The sequence below is a fragment of the Phyllobates terribilis genome, unplaced genomic scaffold (genome assembly GCF_046119375.1).
Source record: "Phyllobates terribilis strain yellow unplaced genomic scaffold, ASM4611937v1 Scaffold_1__5_contigs__length_1240528914, whole genome shotgun sequence".
In the NCBI taxonomy this organism is placed as follows: domain Eukaryota; kingdom Metazoa; phylum Chordata; class Amphibia; order Anura; family Dendrobatidae; genus Phyllobates; species Phyllobates terribilis.
Window position 1 is genome coordinate 854,953,108 of NW_027362761.1, and position 19,523 is coordinate 854,972,630.

Genomic DNA, 19,523 nt, shown 5'->3' on the forward strand with positions numbered 1-19,523 from the left:
GATGACTGCAGAAAGACTTGGTGGCAGCAGGCACTGAGGTGTGTTTGTACACTAGAGCACATACTAAACGCTGAAGATCTCTATGCTTGGTCTCCAAGACCTACATCTCTGCTGACCCAAAAGAACAAAAAAGTCACTTATCTACTCAAAGCATATATATTTGTCAAAGGAATTTTGGAGTTCTAATTTGTGGTGCAGTGAAAATAATTTTGAACTTTTCATGTCTATGAATTAGCAATGTGACTGGAGGAGGAAGATTGAAGCATACGCTGAAAAAAAAACACTCCATTAGTGAAGCATAGTGGAGGCTCAGTGATGTTCTGGGGATCATTGCTCATGAGGAATGGGCTAAGATTTCTCATGAACGCTGCCAGAAGCTGGTGCCTGGCTATGAATCAAGTTTGCATCCGGTCATAATGGCCAAAGATGCTCTTTTAAGTACTAAAGATGCCTGTCCTGAAGAGGGTTGAATAATTGACACTGCAGAAGTCAGTAAAAGTAACATTTTGTGTTTGAATTTGGAGAAACCACTTGTTATATAAGTTGTGTTGAGCTATTTACATTACTGTTGTTTGATCCTCATGTTGCAAACTACAGAAGTTTGCAAATTAGGATTACTAGAAAAATGAACTATCAGGGTTGAATAATTTTGATACGGTGTATAAATCCATGTCTTCTACTAGTGACAGCTGCTGGTATGTACTATGACATGTCAGTTTAGTGCCAGGTCTTTTCCAATCATAAGCTCTGTAATAACTCTCTGATAGTAGGATAGACAGACAAACCTGCGGGATAATAGTGGTATAGTGCCATTTCCACCTGTACAGTGCAGATTTAAAGAGAAGCTGTAATCAGGTCTTTGCAGCATAGTGTAGGAAAATAGACCACAATTCTAACGATTTATTACTTAGTTTACTTGGTGCACCAGTTGTGACACAACCAGAGTTTTTAGATGTAGCAGAGCTCAAAAGCTAACACTGTTAACACCACAGCTTTCTGTGTACATTGTCTGTTGATGATAAGCTGCTTATCAGAGGAGGGGGCGTGTTTGGACCAGGGCTCAGATGAGCAGTAGTCCAGGCAGTGATGATGTCCTGGGGATAAAACATTCATTGTACTGTATAGAAACAGCACCCAGCCTAATAAGTTACAAATCCCTGAATTCCGGTCCTCAGCACCCATGTCATGCTGTCCTTAGATTACGTAGTAAAAACCTGCTGACAGATTCCCTTTTATGGTTACAAAAAATGGCCAAAATACGACTACCCTACCACCATTTGAATGTCAACTATGCCAGTACATTTCCTCCACCTTTTGAAAATTGCTATTGTGTTTTCATCTAGTGTACATTGCAGCTTCGCAGGTGTGAGCAGCACTTAGAAAAGCAATGCTTTAATTTCTTACAGGAGTTCGGCAGTATATAAACTGCAGCAGAATTCAGGAGCAAGTGATTTGTTAATAGTCAGGTAGTCACTGATCAACAAAGTTGTGCTAGGTAATGACTTGATGTTACAGTGGTGGCCAAAAGTATTGGCACCCCTGCAATTCTGTCAGATAATACTCAGTTTCTTCCTGAAAATGATTGCAATCACAAATTCTTTGGTATTATTATCTTCATTTAATTTGTCTTCAATGAAAAAACACAAAAAGAATTGTCCTAAAGCCAAATTGGATATAATTCCACACCAAACCTAAAAAAGGGGGTGGACAAAAGTATTGGCACTGTTTGAAAAATCATGTGATGCTTCTCTAATTCGTGTAATTAACAGCACCTGTAACTTACCTGTGGCACCTAACAGGTGTTGGCAATAACTAAATCACACTTGCAGCCAGTTAACATGGATTAAAGTTGACTCAACCTCTGTCCTGTGTCCTTGTGTGTACCACATTGAGCATGGAGAAAAGAAAGAAGACCAAAGAACTGTCTGAGGACTTGAGAAACCAAATTGTGAGGAAGCATGAGCAATCTCAAGGCTACAAGTCCATCTCCAAAGACCTGAATGTTCCTGTGTCTTCCGTGCGCAGTATCATCAAGAAGTTTAAAGCCCATGGCACTGTGGCTAACCTCCCTAGATGTGGACGGAAAAGAAAAATTGACGAGAGATTTCAACACAAGATTGTGCGGATGGTGGATAAAGAACCTCAACTAACATCCAAACAAGTTCAAGCTGCCCTGCAGTCCGAGGGTACGACAGTGTCAACCCGTACTATCCGTCGGCGTCTGAATGAAAAGGGACTGTATGATAGGATACCCAGGAAGACCCCACTTCTTACCCCAAGACATAAAAAAGCCAGGCTGGAGTTTGCCAAAACTTACCTGAGAGAGCCTAAAACGTTTTGGAAGAAAGTTCTCTGGTCAGATGAGACAAAAGTAGAGCTTTTTGGGAAAAAGCATCAACATAGAGTGTACAGGAAAAAAAGAGGCATTCAAAGAAAAGAACACGGTCCCTACAGTCAAACATGGCGGAGGTTCCCTGATGTTTTGGGGTTGCTTTGCTGCCTCTGGCACTGGACTGCTTGACCGTGTGCATGGCATTATGAAGTCTGAAGACTACCAACAAATTTTGCAGCATAATGTAGGGCCCAGTGTGAGAAAGCTGGGTCTCCCTCAGAGGTCATGGGTCTTCCAGCAGGACAATGACCCAAAACACACTTCCAAAAACACTATAAAATGGTTTGAGAGAAAGCACTGGAGACTTCTAAGGTGGCCAGCAATGAGTCCAGACCTGAATCCCATAGAACACCTGTGGAGAGATCTCAAAATGGCAGTTTGGAGAAGGCACCCTTCAAATATCAGGGACCTGGAGCAGTTTGCCAAAGAAGAATGGTCTACAATTCCAGCAGAGCATTGTAAGAAGCTCATTGATGGTTACAGGAAGCGGTTGTTCGCAGTTATTTTGGCTAAAGGTTGTGCAACCAAGTATTAGGCTGAGGGTGCCAATACTTTTGTCTGGCCCATTTTTGGAGTTTTGTGTGAAATGATCAATGATTTGATTTTTGCTTCATTCTCTTTTGTGTTTTTTCCTTGCAAGCAAATTAAATGAAGATAATAAGACCAAAGAATTTGTGATTGCAATCATTTTCAGGAAGAAACTGAGTATTATCTGACAGAATTGCAGGGGTGCCAATACTTTTGGCCACCACTGTATATCACACACAAGCTTTGTGCATTATATATTTATTAGAGACATGCTATTCAGTAATATCGGGTATATTTCAGCGCGGACATTTACTATAATAGTAGGACTTTTTAGCTGTAAAATGCTAGTTTATGTTATCAGCTGGGACATATATAAGATTTATGCCCTCCCATACGACTGTATAGTGTGTAAGTTGAAGTGAGGGTGGTTGGGATGCTTTCTATTGTTTTTAATGTGCCTTTTTGTTTGTTTCCAGATGAGGGCAGGCGAGCTGTTGACCAAGCGGGTGGTGCCCAAATTGTAGTTGACCATTTACGGTCAATATGCACATTAACAGATCCAGCAAATGAGAAGCTCATGACTGTCTTTTGTGGCATGCTGATGAACTATAGCAATGAGAATGGTAAACTAACCGCTTTATCCACACAATCAAGGCAGCTCAGTCATGTAGAAGCAGCCCTCACCAAATGTAGTCCAGTAATGTATATTGTAGACGACTGAATAGAGAGCAAGCCCTGTGCATTCCCTGACGCCAGAGCAGTGCCCTCCAGCAAGCGGAGGTCCAAATAAAATAACATCATTATCTTTTTTTTTTTTTTTCTTCAAAATTTGGTATAGAAATGTGAGAGAGATGCAAAGTGTTAACTACAAGATAATTCCCTCCACTATGCTTTTCAATTCAAGTTTCAACATTGTTCTGCCAGATGGATGTGCACTGAGTCTCCGAAGCAATCTGTTCTGTGCCCGGCTGTTCTGTAGGGATTTTTGTATGGGTATTCAAATCTTCTTTTGTTCATGTTCTAATTATTCCCTTACCTATGGTGTTACTTTTTCCTTTAGGTGGAGCAAGCTTGCATTTAGATTGTTTACACACTGTAAGATCACATTGCCTCTATTGATTCCTGACAGCAGTTTTCCCTTCTTAGAGGCATTACATTTGAAATAATGTGTTGTTATTCCAAGGCACTGTATTAAGAGCAAATGTATAAATGACATTATTACCTGCCAGCCATATTTGCTATGAATTCCAATATTCTGTCAATAGCATCAATATATTCATTTGTGTTTCACAATCCGTTCATATAAACAAACAAACTTTTAATTAAGAAAATATAGACACATTTTGGCAAATCTCTTTAGCTAATAGATGGGTAACTGTAGACCAGACACAGAACAATGAGAATGTAAGGCTGCAAACTGTATCCTATCATTAAAGCAACCCCCCTCCTAAGTAGATACTCATTCTTTAGAATGAAGGGACCATGTGAAATCTGTACTCATGACTTCAACAAAGTTCCTTCAAGTAGTATGTTGCTTTACACTGTGTTGCTCATTTAGCTCTAGGTGGAGGGTCCAGAGGATGATCCCTCACCTATGATCTTGTTGTAGCATATCTTGGCGATGTCCTTGGACTCGTCTTTTAAAGTGTACCTCCAGTTTTTGGTAATACTTGCCTCAAGCCATTTAAAATGTTGCTTCTTACCATCTGACAACAGTGAGTGTTTGTCATAAGATCCTAAGGATCATCTCTCAGAGTTGGAATAGTATTCAGCCAATCTACTCAAGAATGGACTTTTGAGATTTTGTTAAAGATGACCTTCCATTAACTTTTTTTTCACTTAGACAGTGTATGTAGTATGTTTGTGTGTGTGTGTTTAACATACTCACCTACCTCCATCTTCTCCGGTATCTAGTGCTGCTCTGGTCCTCTTCTGAGTGATGTCTAGGGCTGCTCTGGTTCTCTTCTGAGTGATGTCACTACTTTTCAGACTCTCCGGCTCGCTCTATGCGTGAGCCTGAAGTCTTTTACAATTTGAGTCCATGGAGCCTCGTTATGATACTCCATAGACTTGCATAGTAAAAGCCACTTCTGGGTCACGCAGAGCACAGTGTGACTTGGAGTATCTGAAGAACGCTCTTCAGACTCTCTAGGTCACACTATACTCTGCGTGACCTGGAAGAGGAGCAGAACGGCGCTGGATACTGGAGACTACAGCGGTAGGTGAGTATATTAGCACGCACACAAGAGTATATACACATTGTTAAAGTATTACATTTCTTATAGTAATCATAGTTAATTTTCTACTAGTATATAGAATAAAATGTAGTCTTTTCTTCTATTCTAGACATCTTAATAAAATTATAGTATGCCAGGTCTAGTGGAGGATGGTTAACTGTCCATTGAAAATAACCCTAAGGCTAATTGGGGGACTGTATTTTCCATCTTTTCTAGTACTTCCATAAATCTTGTTCCTAAAGACATTTGGATATGTATCCCAAAGAACACTGTTTTTGTTAATATACTTATGTTTTCGTTGAATATTATCCTGTTTGTACGCATGCACATGATATAGCCGGAAAATTCTACTAAGGTATATAAAGTCTTTTATATACACCATAAAGGTCAGAGCATGATTTAACTGCACTATGTGTCACTGTGGGGTAGTTTTGCTCCCCAACAGCTCTTGTATAATTGATATATCAGAATCCCAGGACTGGCACCCTTGTCAGAAAGTCATACTCTGACAACATATACACAGATGTAGTAAAAAAAAGTTCATGAGAGGGGCTTCTTTAACCCCTTAACAACCACCGATACTCATTAAAACGGTGGTCGTTAAAACGGGCCTTATTCCCTCATTGTCGTTGTAAAGCGGCAATCTGGAATAAGGGAATAGCGCTGTCCGGCGGCGTCAATTCCCACGGGTGTCAGCTATATCTGACAGCTGACACCCTGCAATATCGGCCCCGGCCGGTCTTGGGGCCGATTAACCCCTTAAATACCGCTGTCAATCATGACAGCGGTATTTAAGTTATTACAAGGGGCTCATTCGGCAAAAAAACAAAAAAGTTACAGCTGTCAGAATATGATGATGCAAAAACAAATTCATTTTTGTAAAATATTTTTAGTCTGTAAAAATGGCAAATCCTAAAAAACAACATATAAATCTGGTATCGCTGTAATCGTACCGACCCGACGAACAAATCGGTCTTATCACTTTTACCGCATGGTGAACGGTGCAAAAATTAAAAACAATAACTGAATTGCTGTTTTTTGTTCTTTCTGTATTTGAAAAATCTGAATAAAAAGCTATCAAAAAATATGTGCCCCAAAATGGTACCAAAAAAATCTGCAACTCTTCCCGCAAAAAATTAGCCCTCATACAGCTCTGTTCGCCAAAAAATTACAGCTCTCAGAATATGGTGATGGGGAAAAAAAAACTTGTTTTAAAAAAGCATTTTTACTGTGACAGCAGCAAAACCTAAAAAAAAACCCTATATAAATCTGGTATCGCTGTAATTGCACCGACCCGAAGAATAAATCCGCCTCATCACTTATACCGCACTGTGAAACACACAAAAATAAAAAACTATTCTGGTACTGTTGTTTATTTGTTCATTCTGCCTCCCAAAAATCAGAACAAGGCTTGGCTCACATTTATCCTGCACTCTCCGCTGAGCGCTTATATCGGGGTTTCCGTGTAAATTCTCCAAAACCGCGATTCAGACAAAACCCCTGAAGAAAACCACCCACTCATGAGGCCGATGGAGTCCTTTTGGACTGGTCTATGTTCCGGCGGTGTCCCATCATGTTGAACATCTTTTTAGCACATAAGTGTGGGCGACCACAGATCTGTGCATGCCTAAAAAGATGGATACCACCGGAGCAGACTCCAAATGGACTCCAAAGTGTCTCCATCTACCTCTTTATGGTGAGTGGTTCAGTCGGGGGTTTCCTCTGAATCACATTTTTTTGTCATATAGGCCCCCCAAAGTCACTTAAAATGTGATGTGGTCCCTAAACAAATGGTTTGGTAAGTTTTGTTGGAAAAATGAGAAATCGCTGGTCAACTTTTAACCCTTCTAACTTCCTAACAAAAAAAAAATTGTGTCAAAAATTGGTGGTGTATATCAGAGCAGTACAATAGAGCTGTGTATGAACACCAGATAGCCATTGCACTGTTGTTCTGAAGAAAAGCTAAAGGAGTCTGTCTTTCCATGCTTGGGATTGGTGGAGATCCCAGAAGTCAGACCCAGACCCCCACATGACTGCGTTCCATTAATGTATGCAGTGTTGATTTGCTATTTTATTTTTAATTATTTTTGTGTAGTCGTGTTTTAGTTTGCTCTGTCCTGCATTGAAAACTTGGAATCGGTAAAGCTTCAACAAATAACTGCAAAATTCAGATGTCACTGTGGTTTGCACCGGTGTCTTTAGTCTGTTACACTCAAAAGGGTTTAGGATGCTGAGATCTTGGGAGCTCTTGGGTGGGATGCTAGCACTATAAATCTTCAAAAATAAATTGACATCTCCAAAACTCAGAGCTTTAATTCTTAAATCAGCACTCCAACAAAATTAACATTCTTTTGCCTATATAATGCAGCATATTCTAAAAAGCACAACTCTGCACTGGTAGTTATGCTTCAGCTTTTTTTTTCATACCAATCCCAAAAAACGGATGTATTGTTTCAGTCCCATTTGTACCTTTTATAAGACAGTTTTTGTAGGTGCACATATGACATATCGGACATAAAAAATATACATGCATAAGTTACTATTTATACAATAAAATTAAAAAAAACAGTACTTTTCAGTGTACCGTGTCCATGTTGTACTAACATTCAGCATGTGAATAAACATAAAATAAGCAATTTGCAATACAAGCTAGAAATATAAACCTATAGAGACTAAGAAAGATCCAAAATGTAAAAATATATCAATGTATTATGTAATTCATTAATGATAATATAACAATTATAATATTAGTATGATAAAATCAATACATATTGTGGGACAAAAATACAGAAAAACAGAACAAATATTATGAGACCTGAGAAAAAATCATATGCAGTGGGAAATATTATTCAATAATACAAATGAGGTCATATAACATACATATAACGTAAGGCATCGCAAATTGATATGTAATGATATTGTTATTGCCAACCATAAATATATTGCATATAATATCAACACATACAGATGTACAAAAATGTAAATGGAAATTAGTGTCCACCAGTAATGAATTGCATGTGCATATCACAGCATTTATATAAATAATACACCACAATATATTGCACCATAATGAAACCACATAAGGGAAAGGTAGCTATAAACAGCTTACACATGCTAGAAATAGTCTGTTGCCCAATATTATCCACTCTATTTCTAGTGTGTATTAAGTATTGCATACTTTGTTTTTTCTCATGATGATTTTTGATTTTGTTTTATATAGTCACCTATGCATGTATATATTTCTATAGTGGGTACGAAAAGTATTCAGACCCCTTTACATTTTTCTCTCTTTGTTTCATTGCAGCCATTTGGTAAATTCTAAAAAAGTTCATTTTTTTCTCATTAAAGTACCCATCTTGACTGCAAAAATTTCTACATTTCAGTTTTTTTTTACAAATTTATTAAAAAAGAAAAACTGAAATATCACATGGTCATAAGTATTCAGACCCTTTGCTCAGACACTTATACAAGTCTCATGCTGTCCATTTCCTTGTGATCCTCCTTGAGATGGTTTTACTCCTTCATTGGAGTCCAGCTGTGTTTAATTATACTGATAGGACTTGCTCTGCCTTGCAATGTACCGCTTGATGGATTAGCAGTTTTTCTGGATTAGAGGACTTTTAATTGCAACAGAATCGGTGAGTTGCTGCCTTTCTATGTTATTGCTCATGTATTTTATTACTGAAGAAGGTGAGGTGCTTTTCATTTAATCTGGGGCTTACATTTAAGGACTGCAAGCTCGCAGTGTACAAAAACGACTTTTAAAAACGTGCCTAAGTGTACTGAAATATATATACACGTGGTCAAAATTGTTGGTACCCCTCGTTTAATGAAAGAAAAACCCACAATAGTCACAGAAATAACTTGAATCAGACAAAAGTAATAAATTAAAAATCTATGAAAATGAACAAATGAAAGTCAGACATTGCTTTTCAACCCTGCTTTCGCAGAATTTAAAAAAAAAAAATTAAACTCATGAAATAGGCCTGGACAGAAATGATGGTTCTTCTTAACTTAATATTTTGTTGAACAACCTTTTGAGGCAATCACTGCAATCAAACCATTCCTGTAACTGTCAGTGAGACTTCTGCACCTCTCGACGGGTATTTTGGCCCACTCCTCATGGGCAAACTGCTCCAGTTGTCTCGTGTTTGAAGGTTGCCTCTTCCAGACGGCATATTTCAGCTCTTTCCAAAGATGCTCAATAGGATTTAGGTCAGGGCTCATAGAAGCCACTTCAGAATAGTCCAATGTTTTCCTCTTAGCCATTCTTGGGTGTTTTTAGCTGTGTGGTTTCGGTCATTATCCCTGTTGCAAGATCCATGACCTGAGACTGAGACCAAGCTTTCCTAACATTGGGCAGCACATTTCTCTCTAGAATCCCTTTATAGTCCTGAGATTTCATTATACCCTGCACAGATTCAAGACACCCTGTGCCAGACGCTGCAAAGCAGCCTCAGAAAATGAGAGACTCCTCCATGTTTCACAGTAGGGACAGTGTTCTTTTCTTGATATGCTTCATTTTTTCGTCTGTAAACATAGAGCTGATGTGTCTTGCCAAAAACTTCCATTTTTGTCTTATCTGTCCATAGGATATTCTCCCAGAAGCTTTGTGGCTTGTCAACATGTAGTTTGCCAAATTCCAGTCTGGCTTTTTTATGATTTTGTATTAACAATGGTGTTCTCCTTTGGTCGTCTCCCTTAAAGTCCACTTTGGATCAAACAACGACGGATGGTGCGATCTGACACTTTTATATTCTTTGAGCTTGAAGTTCACCTTTAATCTCTTTAGAAGTTTTCCTGGGCTCTTTTGTTACCATTCGTATTATCCGTCTCTTTGATTTGTTATCAATTTCCCTCCTGCGGCCACGTCCAGGGAGGTTGGCTACAGTCCCATGGATCTTAAATTTCTAAATAATATGTGCAACTGTATTCACAAACATCAAGCTGCTTGGAGATGGTCTTATAACCTTTACCTTTAACATGCTTGTCTATAATTTTCTTTCTAATCTCCTGAGACAACTCTTTCCTTTGCTTCCTCTGGTCCATGTTGAGTGTGGTACACACAATGTCACCAAACAGCACAGTGAGTATCTGTAGCCCTATATACAGGCCCACTGACTGATTACCAGATTGTAGATACCTGTGATGCTAATTAGTGGACACAACTTGATTTAACATGTCCCTTTTGTCACATTATTTTCAGGGGTACCATCATTTCTGTCCAGGCCTATTTCATGAGTTTTTAATTTTTTTTTAAATTCTGTGGAAGCAGAAAAGCAATGTCTGACTTTCATTTGTTCATTTTCATAAATTTTTAATTTATTACTTTTTGTCAGATTCAAGTTATTTCTGTGACCATTGTGAGTTTTTCTTTCATTAAACGAGGGGTACCAACAATTTTGACCACGTGTGTAGTTATCTTATGCCAATTGCAATTTAGACTTTTTTGAAGTTCACTGTCCAGTTGGTTTGACGTGTGCAGGGACAACTGCTGCAGCCGGGTCACTTGTATTCGTACCCCTCAATCAGTAAGTGATGGCTAACCTCTAAAGTGTCATGTATAGTATTTTACTAATTACTTTATTTTTACTGATTTGGACTTCAACATCTCCTGTCGATTAGTGTTTTTGTCTTGGCTCCTTTGCATATAATAAATGCAGACTTCTGACTTTCGGGTTATAATCACTGTGTAAGGAAATTAAATAAAAGCAACGGTCATGTGGCTGCTGTATAATTTACTGTTATTTTAAAATTATTTTGTATTTCTGTATTATTTATCACTTAATCTCTTCCAGAAACGATCACTGTTTACGATATCCCCAGTTTAACTTGCATTGCCCCTGTCACCATCACTGTAAATTGCCTTTTATTGCTCTTTCCCGGAAACTTGCTGAAAACGATCAGTCATTTTGCCTGTGTTTAGGAATCCTAATATTCTTTTATTTGTGCATGTATGCATTTGTGTGTGAATATATAAGGGGTAACTTTTCTCTTTGCGGAGAGTGACATGTCAAGCCATGCAATGCTCCTCTGGGAAATATGCGAATTGTCTCTTCAGCGAGGAAGAGATCTAGAACCCTAGTGCCACCTACTCCTTGTATCCTGGTCAGATGCCTCTCACCCAGCCAAACCAGGTCTCACACTTTGCACTGATGAGGAGCAGTACACCGAAACAGTGTATCCAATTGAGATTCCTGGTTTGACTTTTATCCAAAGTCATGTGGCTAGGCTCCTTAGAGGGTCAATATTGACTTTTAGGATTGTTACTTCCTATAGATGGCACTAGAGTTCTAGTCCTCCTCCTCTATGAAGAGACAATTTGTGTATATTTAACACACTCACAGACTTACATTTACTTAGGTCTAGCATAATAGAACCCCTTTATTTTTATACTGATGGTTATATTTTTTGCTATTTAACCTTGAAATTCGATTTGGAGAACAGTGTGTTGTATTTTAAATCTAAAGGTGCATTTACATGTAGGGTGAATGATAAACAACTTTACACCTTTAGATATACTGTGAGAATAATAATAAAAAAACACATTTTTAAGCTTGGTTCACATCACCCTTCGACACTGGGGACTGGTGTAGCTTGTGGGGCATAGAACACATGCTTCTCCTGCCCCACTCGCCTACGCTCCTGTATTTGATGGCTAGGTTTCCCAGAAATGGGACACCCTGGAAATCCGTTTACAGTTGAGGTCCCCTTTAAACATAAAACAACCCAAAGCACAGGGAGTGGATTTATTTTGGACTTTTGTCATATATAGCCTGATTACTTGTCTTGCACACTGTCTATACATCTCGGTCCCTTTAGTGAAGTGTTATTGGATGTGGTATTTAATGAGTGTTAATGGTATTCGCCTTTTAACCTTTCTTTACATTTGATTCTTTCATATTTATGGCAGCAGGTGCAAAACGACTTGGAATGGAACAGATTTCGGTTTATTGCTTTTAGTGTGTGATCAATCAGCATTTTAAAACCCGGGTAGATTAAGTCATGTTATCTGGTTTCCTTCTAGATTCTCTGCAAGCTCAGCTCATAAATATGGGAGTGATTCCTACGTTAGTGAAGCTCCTTGGAGTTCATTCTCAGAACACTCCTTTGACAGAAATGTGCCTTGTTGCCTTTGGTAATTTAGCGGAGCTTGGTAAGTATGCTAAATCTGTATACACTAAACAGTAGGATAGATTTTTTGTTCCAATGCATCCAACATAAGAAAATCAAAAATGTTTGCAAAACCTGCTGTTTGTTTGGTATGATTACAAATGCATAAAAATGAGTACATTATAATTGCATTTGTTTTTTTTATGTATCCTTCTATTCATTATAGTTCTTAGTTGAAATTAGTCTGAACATAAACTTCTCGAAGAAGAGTCCATCAATGACATCAGTTTTAGCTAGGGCATTATGCACACAGCAGTGCCACATTGTATGCCCGAGGCCTGATGCCTGTGTGCCTCTGTGTTGTGGGGATTGGGGAGATTACCTCTTGTGAACTGAAGGCATGCAGAGGTATATCAGAGCCCTATAAAGCTTTTATTGATGTTGTATTACTGATGTAGGCTGCTTCGAAGTTGAACAGTGCTATTATACAGCTGTGTGCATTAGGCCTAAATTGTCTTGGAGTAGATTAGGAAAGCCTGACTTCAATTTTATTATAGAAAGGGGTTGTGCCACGAACAAAAGTATATTTAAATCACCAGATCTTGGAATAAAAATAATTTCCACAATTGGATGTGTTTCAATAAAATGTTCCTGTGCTGAGATAATCTTATAAATGTGCCCCTGCTGTGTACTGTGTAATGGCCGTGTCGGACCATACAGGTACAAGGTCTGATCATACCACATCTCCTGGGCAGGGGAGGAAGCAGAAGACAATACAGACATTACAGCATGGAACCGCAGATGATACTTTCTTTGAAGTAAAATATTGTTTAAAAACAGGCAGTGACATGTTTTACTCACACAAAGAATCAGCTGTGATCCCATGCTGTCCTATCTGTATACTCTTTTTTTGTGTTCTCCCCTGCCCAGGAGTTGTGGTATGACCAGACCATTTCCCTGTACGGTCAGACACGGCCATTACACAGTACAAAGACGGAGCACATTTATAAGATTATCTCAGCACAGGAACATTGTTTATAAACACATCCAATTGTGGAGTTTTTTTTATTCCAAGATCTATTGATTAACATATACTTTTGTTTATGGCACAATCCTTTTAAAATTTTAAGATCTATAAAAGGCTACGAACAAAGTTAGGAGAAAACAGTCAGCCATACACCAGTGGATGGTTCATGATTAATACAATATATGCCCATTATTGTACCTTCTGTTTACCTGTTGCAGATTTACTAATCCTATCAAAACATACTCTATAGAGTCTGAAAATGTGCATATGCTGAGTGATAAATTTAGTTGGTCTTTAGGTAATTTGTGGCATCAGTTTTTGCATAATTATGGGGCTTTGTGTCACATTTCATTTCTCAGCATGTGAAGTCATTCGCCTTTTCTGACTAATTAAAACTGTGTAAAACAAAATACAATGCTGCTCACCATTATTGGCACCTCTTCACTTTTTTCATAGACTGTACAATATCTTCAGAAATAAATTGAAATATACCAAAGTTATATCCTCAGGATTTTTCAATTAGTGGTCCAAAGTAATAAAACATTGTTTTTCAACTTCCATGTTGCAATTTCAAAGCAGAAACAGAATAAACAGCATGTGTTGCAATAAAGACACCCCCAATTAATACTTGGTTGCACAAGCTTTCCCATTGCTGACAGCCTCCAAACGTTTCTTGCAGCCATCTATCTATAAGCTTCTTGTCTTTGTCAGCTGGAATTTTCTCCCACTCTTCCTTTGCAGTTTGTTCAAGCTCTTGAATGTTTGCAGGGTTCTTTTTTCCCAATGGCAGATTTCAGCTCACTCCAAAGATTTTCAATGTGATTGAGGTCAAGACTCATTGCTGGCTATTCTAAAACTGTCCATTTTTTTCTTTTTCAACCATTCCTGTGTACTTTTGGATCATTGTCTTGCTGGAGGACCCATGATCTTCGACTCATTCCAAGTTTTCTTGCACTGGGTGGGATATTTTGCTTCAAAATCTCTTGATAATTCTCTGATTTTATGATTCCTGTGATATGGTCAAGGCCTCCATTACCAGATGCAGCAAAGCAACCCCACAGCTTTCCTCCACCATGCTTAACTGTTAGTAAGATGTTCTTTTCCCTATAAGCTTCATTGCGCCGTCTGTAAACATATTGTTGCTTTGCATTGCCAAAAAGCTCTATTTTTGTTTCATCATTTTCCCAGAAGGGTTGTGGTTTGTCAAGCTACTCTTCGGCAAAGATCAGTTATTCCTTTTTATGTCTTTTCTTCAGCAATGGTTTCTTCCTTGACCTCTACCCATAAAGCTCTGCTTGGTTTAGTGTGCAGCGTATGGTATTTGTTGAAACCATGACCCCAGACTGTTCCAGGTTGGCCCTCAGGTCTTTGCATGTTTTGACGTGGTGTTTTTTTTTTTTTTTTACAACATTCGCACCAACCTTCAAAGACATCTCAATTTTCCTCTTTTCCCCATGTCCAGGGAGGTTCTTAATGGTTTCATGCCTGGCAAACTTGTTAATAACATTGCACACTGTTGAAATTGGGATACCAAGGTCTTTGGAGATGGCTTTTTACCCTTTGGAAGTCTTGTGTTTGCTAATAATAGCAGTTCTGATGTCCTCAGACAGCTCCTTTGTCTTCATCATTGCGACAAAGGAACAGGGCCTACCATGTGGCTTTTTAAAACACTGAAGTCATAATTTATTGGCTAATTCATGTTACATGGGCACCGACAATCACAAGATGAATCTCTTTTGTGATTTACCAGGGGAGTCAAAATGTGTTTCCATACTAAATTGATGTAAAGGATGCCAATACCTTTGACATAGCAAGCTTTAGGGTTTTCTATTTTTCCCTCCCATTGTTTTTGGTTTTAAATTATTCATCATTTGCTCTTTTGTATTTAACACGAGTGCTCTATACCAAAAAACGGTTTCACTTGATTCATTTTTTTCGGGAGATATTCCACATTATGTACTTAAATTTCATGGGTGCCAATAACGATAAGCAGGACTGTATGTGTGGTGCAAGACTGTCAGCTGATTGCACCAGAACTCCTGCATCTTTAACTTTGAATCCTCTCCCCATCCGCTCAATTGTCTTGACACAAGTAATACATCTCAAGAACATTTTCTGTTTCACTGTTTGTTTTTTTTAAGAATCAAGTAAAGAGCAGTTCGCTTCTACAAATGTTGCAGATGAACTCGTTAAGCTTTTTAAAAAGCAAACGGAGCATGAAAAGAAGGAAATGATTTTTGAAGTCCTTGCTCCTCTTGCGGAAAATGGTAAGAATAATTGATTCCCAATGATTTCTTAAACGTAACCTGTTTTTAAAGTGCTAATGAACGATTTTGTTTCTACTCTATTCTAACCTGCTACCAGTATTTTGTGTATGTACTTCTAGGCAGATGGGATCACTTCCAGTTCTATCCTGCTTCTTAAGGACATTGCTAATTAGAAGGATCAGATTAGTAGCATTATGGAAAAGTATCTGTTATATTTGCACAGGTGGTGAATTTCCTAATCTTAACTCTAAAATATGAAATGTGCTTAAAAATAAGTCTGAATAATGGCTTGTTTAATGAAGTCATACCGTCTGCTTCCACATATAAGTGATGCACCGCATAATACCATGGGGGACGGAATGTTTCCGCCCCTGAGGAACACGCTTCTTCCATTCCTACTGAAGTTTGTACTGGATTCCAGATGACATTTGTTTACAGCCTGATGCTTGGGATCAGATAAAGCTGTAATCTGTCTACCTGCCCTACTATAAAACTGATGGGTCTTGCTGTGGTGGTGGTTTTTTTTCCAGGAAAAGCCCACCCCAAAAAAAATCAATCAGGTGCACTTTGGTTAATAAAGATTTATAGATACTCCCTTATGGACATAGTGTTATCATTGGAAAAATATAGGGCAGTGTTTATCTACTCTAGCCTCCAAGCACCCCCATTGGATCATTTTTTAGGACTTACTGGTGCTGGGGATATATCCATTGTTGGTATATCAAGATCTGTCACAGCTGTTCTCAAATCTTGACCGATTAGGCTATATTCACACATCATGGTTTTTTTATGCAAATTTTCAGCTGCATTTTGCAGTACCAGCAAAGTCTATGAGATTCCAGTAATCTCATGCAAACATCATGGTTTGTTTGTTTTTTCCAGAATTTTATGCTTTGCATTTTTTTTTTTTTGCAAAATAGAGCACTTCACTTCTTTCAGCATTTTTTCACCCATTGGAAGTAATGGTTGGTGAAAAAAAAAAACACTGAAAAAATGCACCAAAAACGCAGGTGTCAAGTTTTCAGCATTTTTTCAGCGTTTTTTGTGCCAATTCCAGAATGAGATTTTTTTTTTCCCACCGAACTTAATGTACATGCATAACGGAGACAAAAGGACAGTGAAAAAAGCACCAAAAAAAAAAAGTAAGAAAACAGCAACACAAATCCTGAACAACAACCTGGCAAGAGATCCAGTTTTGCTTCAGAAATTGAATTCTGAAAAAACCAATGATGTGTGAATATAGCCTTCTGTTATTTGAGGACTGCAGTTGAGAAACCCGGCTTTAGAGGCGCAGTATAAGGATAGTGCACTTTCTTGATGGAATCTTCAATATATTTATTATAAGTTTTAGTTGGCAAGCAAATACACAATTCGATTGATTATTGTACACAACCTTTTTCTAGTCACTTGATTCTTGAAGGTGTTTTTGTATAGTCTTGTTCTACATCATTAAAGGTTCACTTCTGTATAAAAGGAACCTGTCAGAAGGTTTTTAGACCCCAAACTTACATCATCTATGTAAGGCATGTGAAATGTTGATTACTTCTATACCTTTGTATTCTAAGTTCATTCCTCCATTTTTTACAAATCCATCGATGAATGTTTATGCAAATGAGGTGGCAAGAGCTGGTGGCTTAGCCTTCACTTGTAGTTCTATAGCTCTCCGACCTCTCTTCCTCTTTCTCCTCCCGCCGCTGGTCTCCTGTCAGTGACTGACAGGTCACTCTTCTTGGTGACTGGCAATCCCACCCGAGATATCGCGCACATGCCATCATTCTCTGGAAGCGCATGTGCAGATCGATAGTCTGGCTCTCGCAACGTCGTCAGGACTTTACTGCGGATGCGTGGCCCTTGTGAATGACTGCGCCTTCTTAAGATCTTGGGTGGTGGATCAGGTCACCGAGAAGAGTGACCTGTAAGTCACTGTGAGGAGTAAGGCAGCAGGAGGAAATGGGTGAAGAGAGGCCAGAGAGCTTAGAAGTGCAAACTTCTAATACAATGGTATAGATATGTGAAGACCCAGCATCTTCCGTGGACGTAATACTACTCAGACAACACAGGGTGAGGGTAAAGCAGCGTGGCAATACTTTATTGAACCACAAAGCAGACCATAAACACATAGAACAGTCCCAGCAAATACCCAAGATGGTACAACATTACACAGTCTCACACTTCCGCTCCGCCCGCCTGGGATAGAACAGCAGCAACTTTGGGATCTCCAGGGCCAACTATCTCAACCAGTGGCCCACCCGCTTCTGGCAGGCCCCCACAGAGAGAAGATGGTGGCAAGCTTAGGAATCTAGCAGTCCATCGAGGTACAAGTCCAGGAGACCTGATGGTCCCACCCTGGCCTCTCCGAGAGTTTCCATGGGGCCAGATGACCGGCTGGTCCCACCTGGCAACCCCAAACTACATATCCATGGGGCCAGGTGATTTCATCGTCCCATCCTGGTCTCCCCAAACGTATCTATGGTCTCTCTGATGGTCAATGGAGCAGATCCGTATCTTTCAAGTCAGGACTATATACCCTTAGACTAGAATCATGTAGAATCCAAATCTGTGTCTCTTTTCTTCCAAGCTAATGGTCTCAGAGAGTCTGAGTGTTGACTCTCCCTGTAAAGTCTCTCTTCAGCAGGATAGATAAACCCTTTTTCTATTTATATATAAAGGTAATCAGTCACAGGTGAGGGTTGGAGGTAAAGGTGCAGGGCTCACTCAGGTCTCATTGTTTGAGCTAATCAATTTACATAGATGGTATAGCAGGGGCTCTTTAAATCAACATTCAGCTGACTTAGTATAATATGTAATTAGCATATTAGCAAACATCATTGTTTCCAAACCAAAGAGGAGACAACAATCAAGGTTACACAAATACTGGTCTGTTTTTATTGACCAGGCACATAGATTTACAAGTCAAGCCAAAGATAATAGTGTATTTCTTTAGGATTAAGAAATCTATACATCTGGTTTATTAACACTTTAGGCTGTATCATCACATTGCTCCTCCAGTCTTAATCAGCCCCACATGATAGGTTCCCAATCATCTTTCTCCACTTATTGGAGACAGTCCATCAGCATGTCTTTAAGCACAGACACGAATGTAACATGTCTCACCTTCATGCGAATAAAACTTTGCATCATCCAGTTTCCTCAGAGCATATTCCATGTCTTCCTTGCAAATAAACTCTACACGTAATTGACAAAAGACAGACTGGTATCCATTGTGTCCACCCATGTGTCCTCTGCATCCTGTGGTTCCTGAATTAAATCCGATACGTGTCAGTGGCCTGGTATTCAATCTGTTGAAGCTGGCAGGGCTTCTGTAGTTGCTGTTTCTTGTTGCTGCTGTATATCCTCTCCGGTCCTCCTCCCAAGGCCGGGATGGTGGGGTTGGACATGGTAGCATCCGAAACCCGCTGTGTATGTCTAACCTATGGTCTGCTGGGTCTGTCTATGTAGCACATAAATACACACAGATTTACAAGTCAACCCAAAGATAAGTGTTTCTCTTGGATTAACCAATCTAAATGTCCGGTTTATTAAGATTTTAGGCTGTATCGTCACACATGCATACATGGATACATGGATAAAACTGTTGGTAAGAAAAATTTCCAATGGTCAACGAAATAACTTGGAACTGACAAAAGTAATTTTCAATTTAAATTTACTGAATATCAACTAATCAACTTACTCCTAGAAAAGACTGAAAATAATTTGACCATAGAGACATGTTAAACTAAGGTGTGTCCTGTAGCGTCAAACGTGTCTACAAACTTGTAGTAAGTCAGTCTGCCTATTTAAAGGGTGAAAGGTAGTCACTGTGCTATTTGGTATTATGGTGTGTACCACAATGAACATGGACCTAAGAAGAGAGCTGTCTCAGGAGATTAAATATGTTTGTCTATAATTTTCTTTTTAAAGTAGCAGCACTGTGTTTTAAATATTACTATATATATTGA

The 19,523-nt window shown here is 38.9% G+C and overlaps 1 protein-coding gene across 2 annotated transcripts in view; it reads left to right on the plus strand.

The window, feature by feature from the left end:
* The window catches only part of LOC141153611 (rap1 GTPase-GDP dissociation stimulator 1-A), a 128,708-nt gene that overhangs the window by 79,384 nt on the left and 29,801 nt on the right, over window positions 1-19,523 (plus strand). The window contains exons 5-7 of one of the 2 annotated variants that reach the window (XM_073638572.1): window positions 3,397-3,543; window positions 12,185-12,313; window positions 15,439-15,564. In XM_073638572.1, coding sequence (XP_073494673.1) covers window positions 3,397-3,543; window positions 12,185-12,313; window positions 15,439-15,564 — 402 coding nt within the window. The remainder of the gene's footprint in view (window positions 1-3,396; window positions 3,544-12,184; window positions 12,314-15,438; window positions 15,565-19,523) is intronic. The other variant, XM_073638580.1, reaches the window with a different exon arrangement.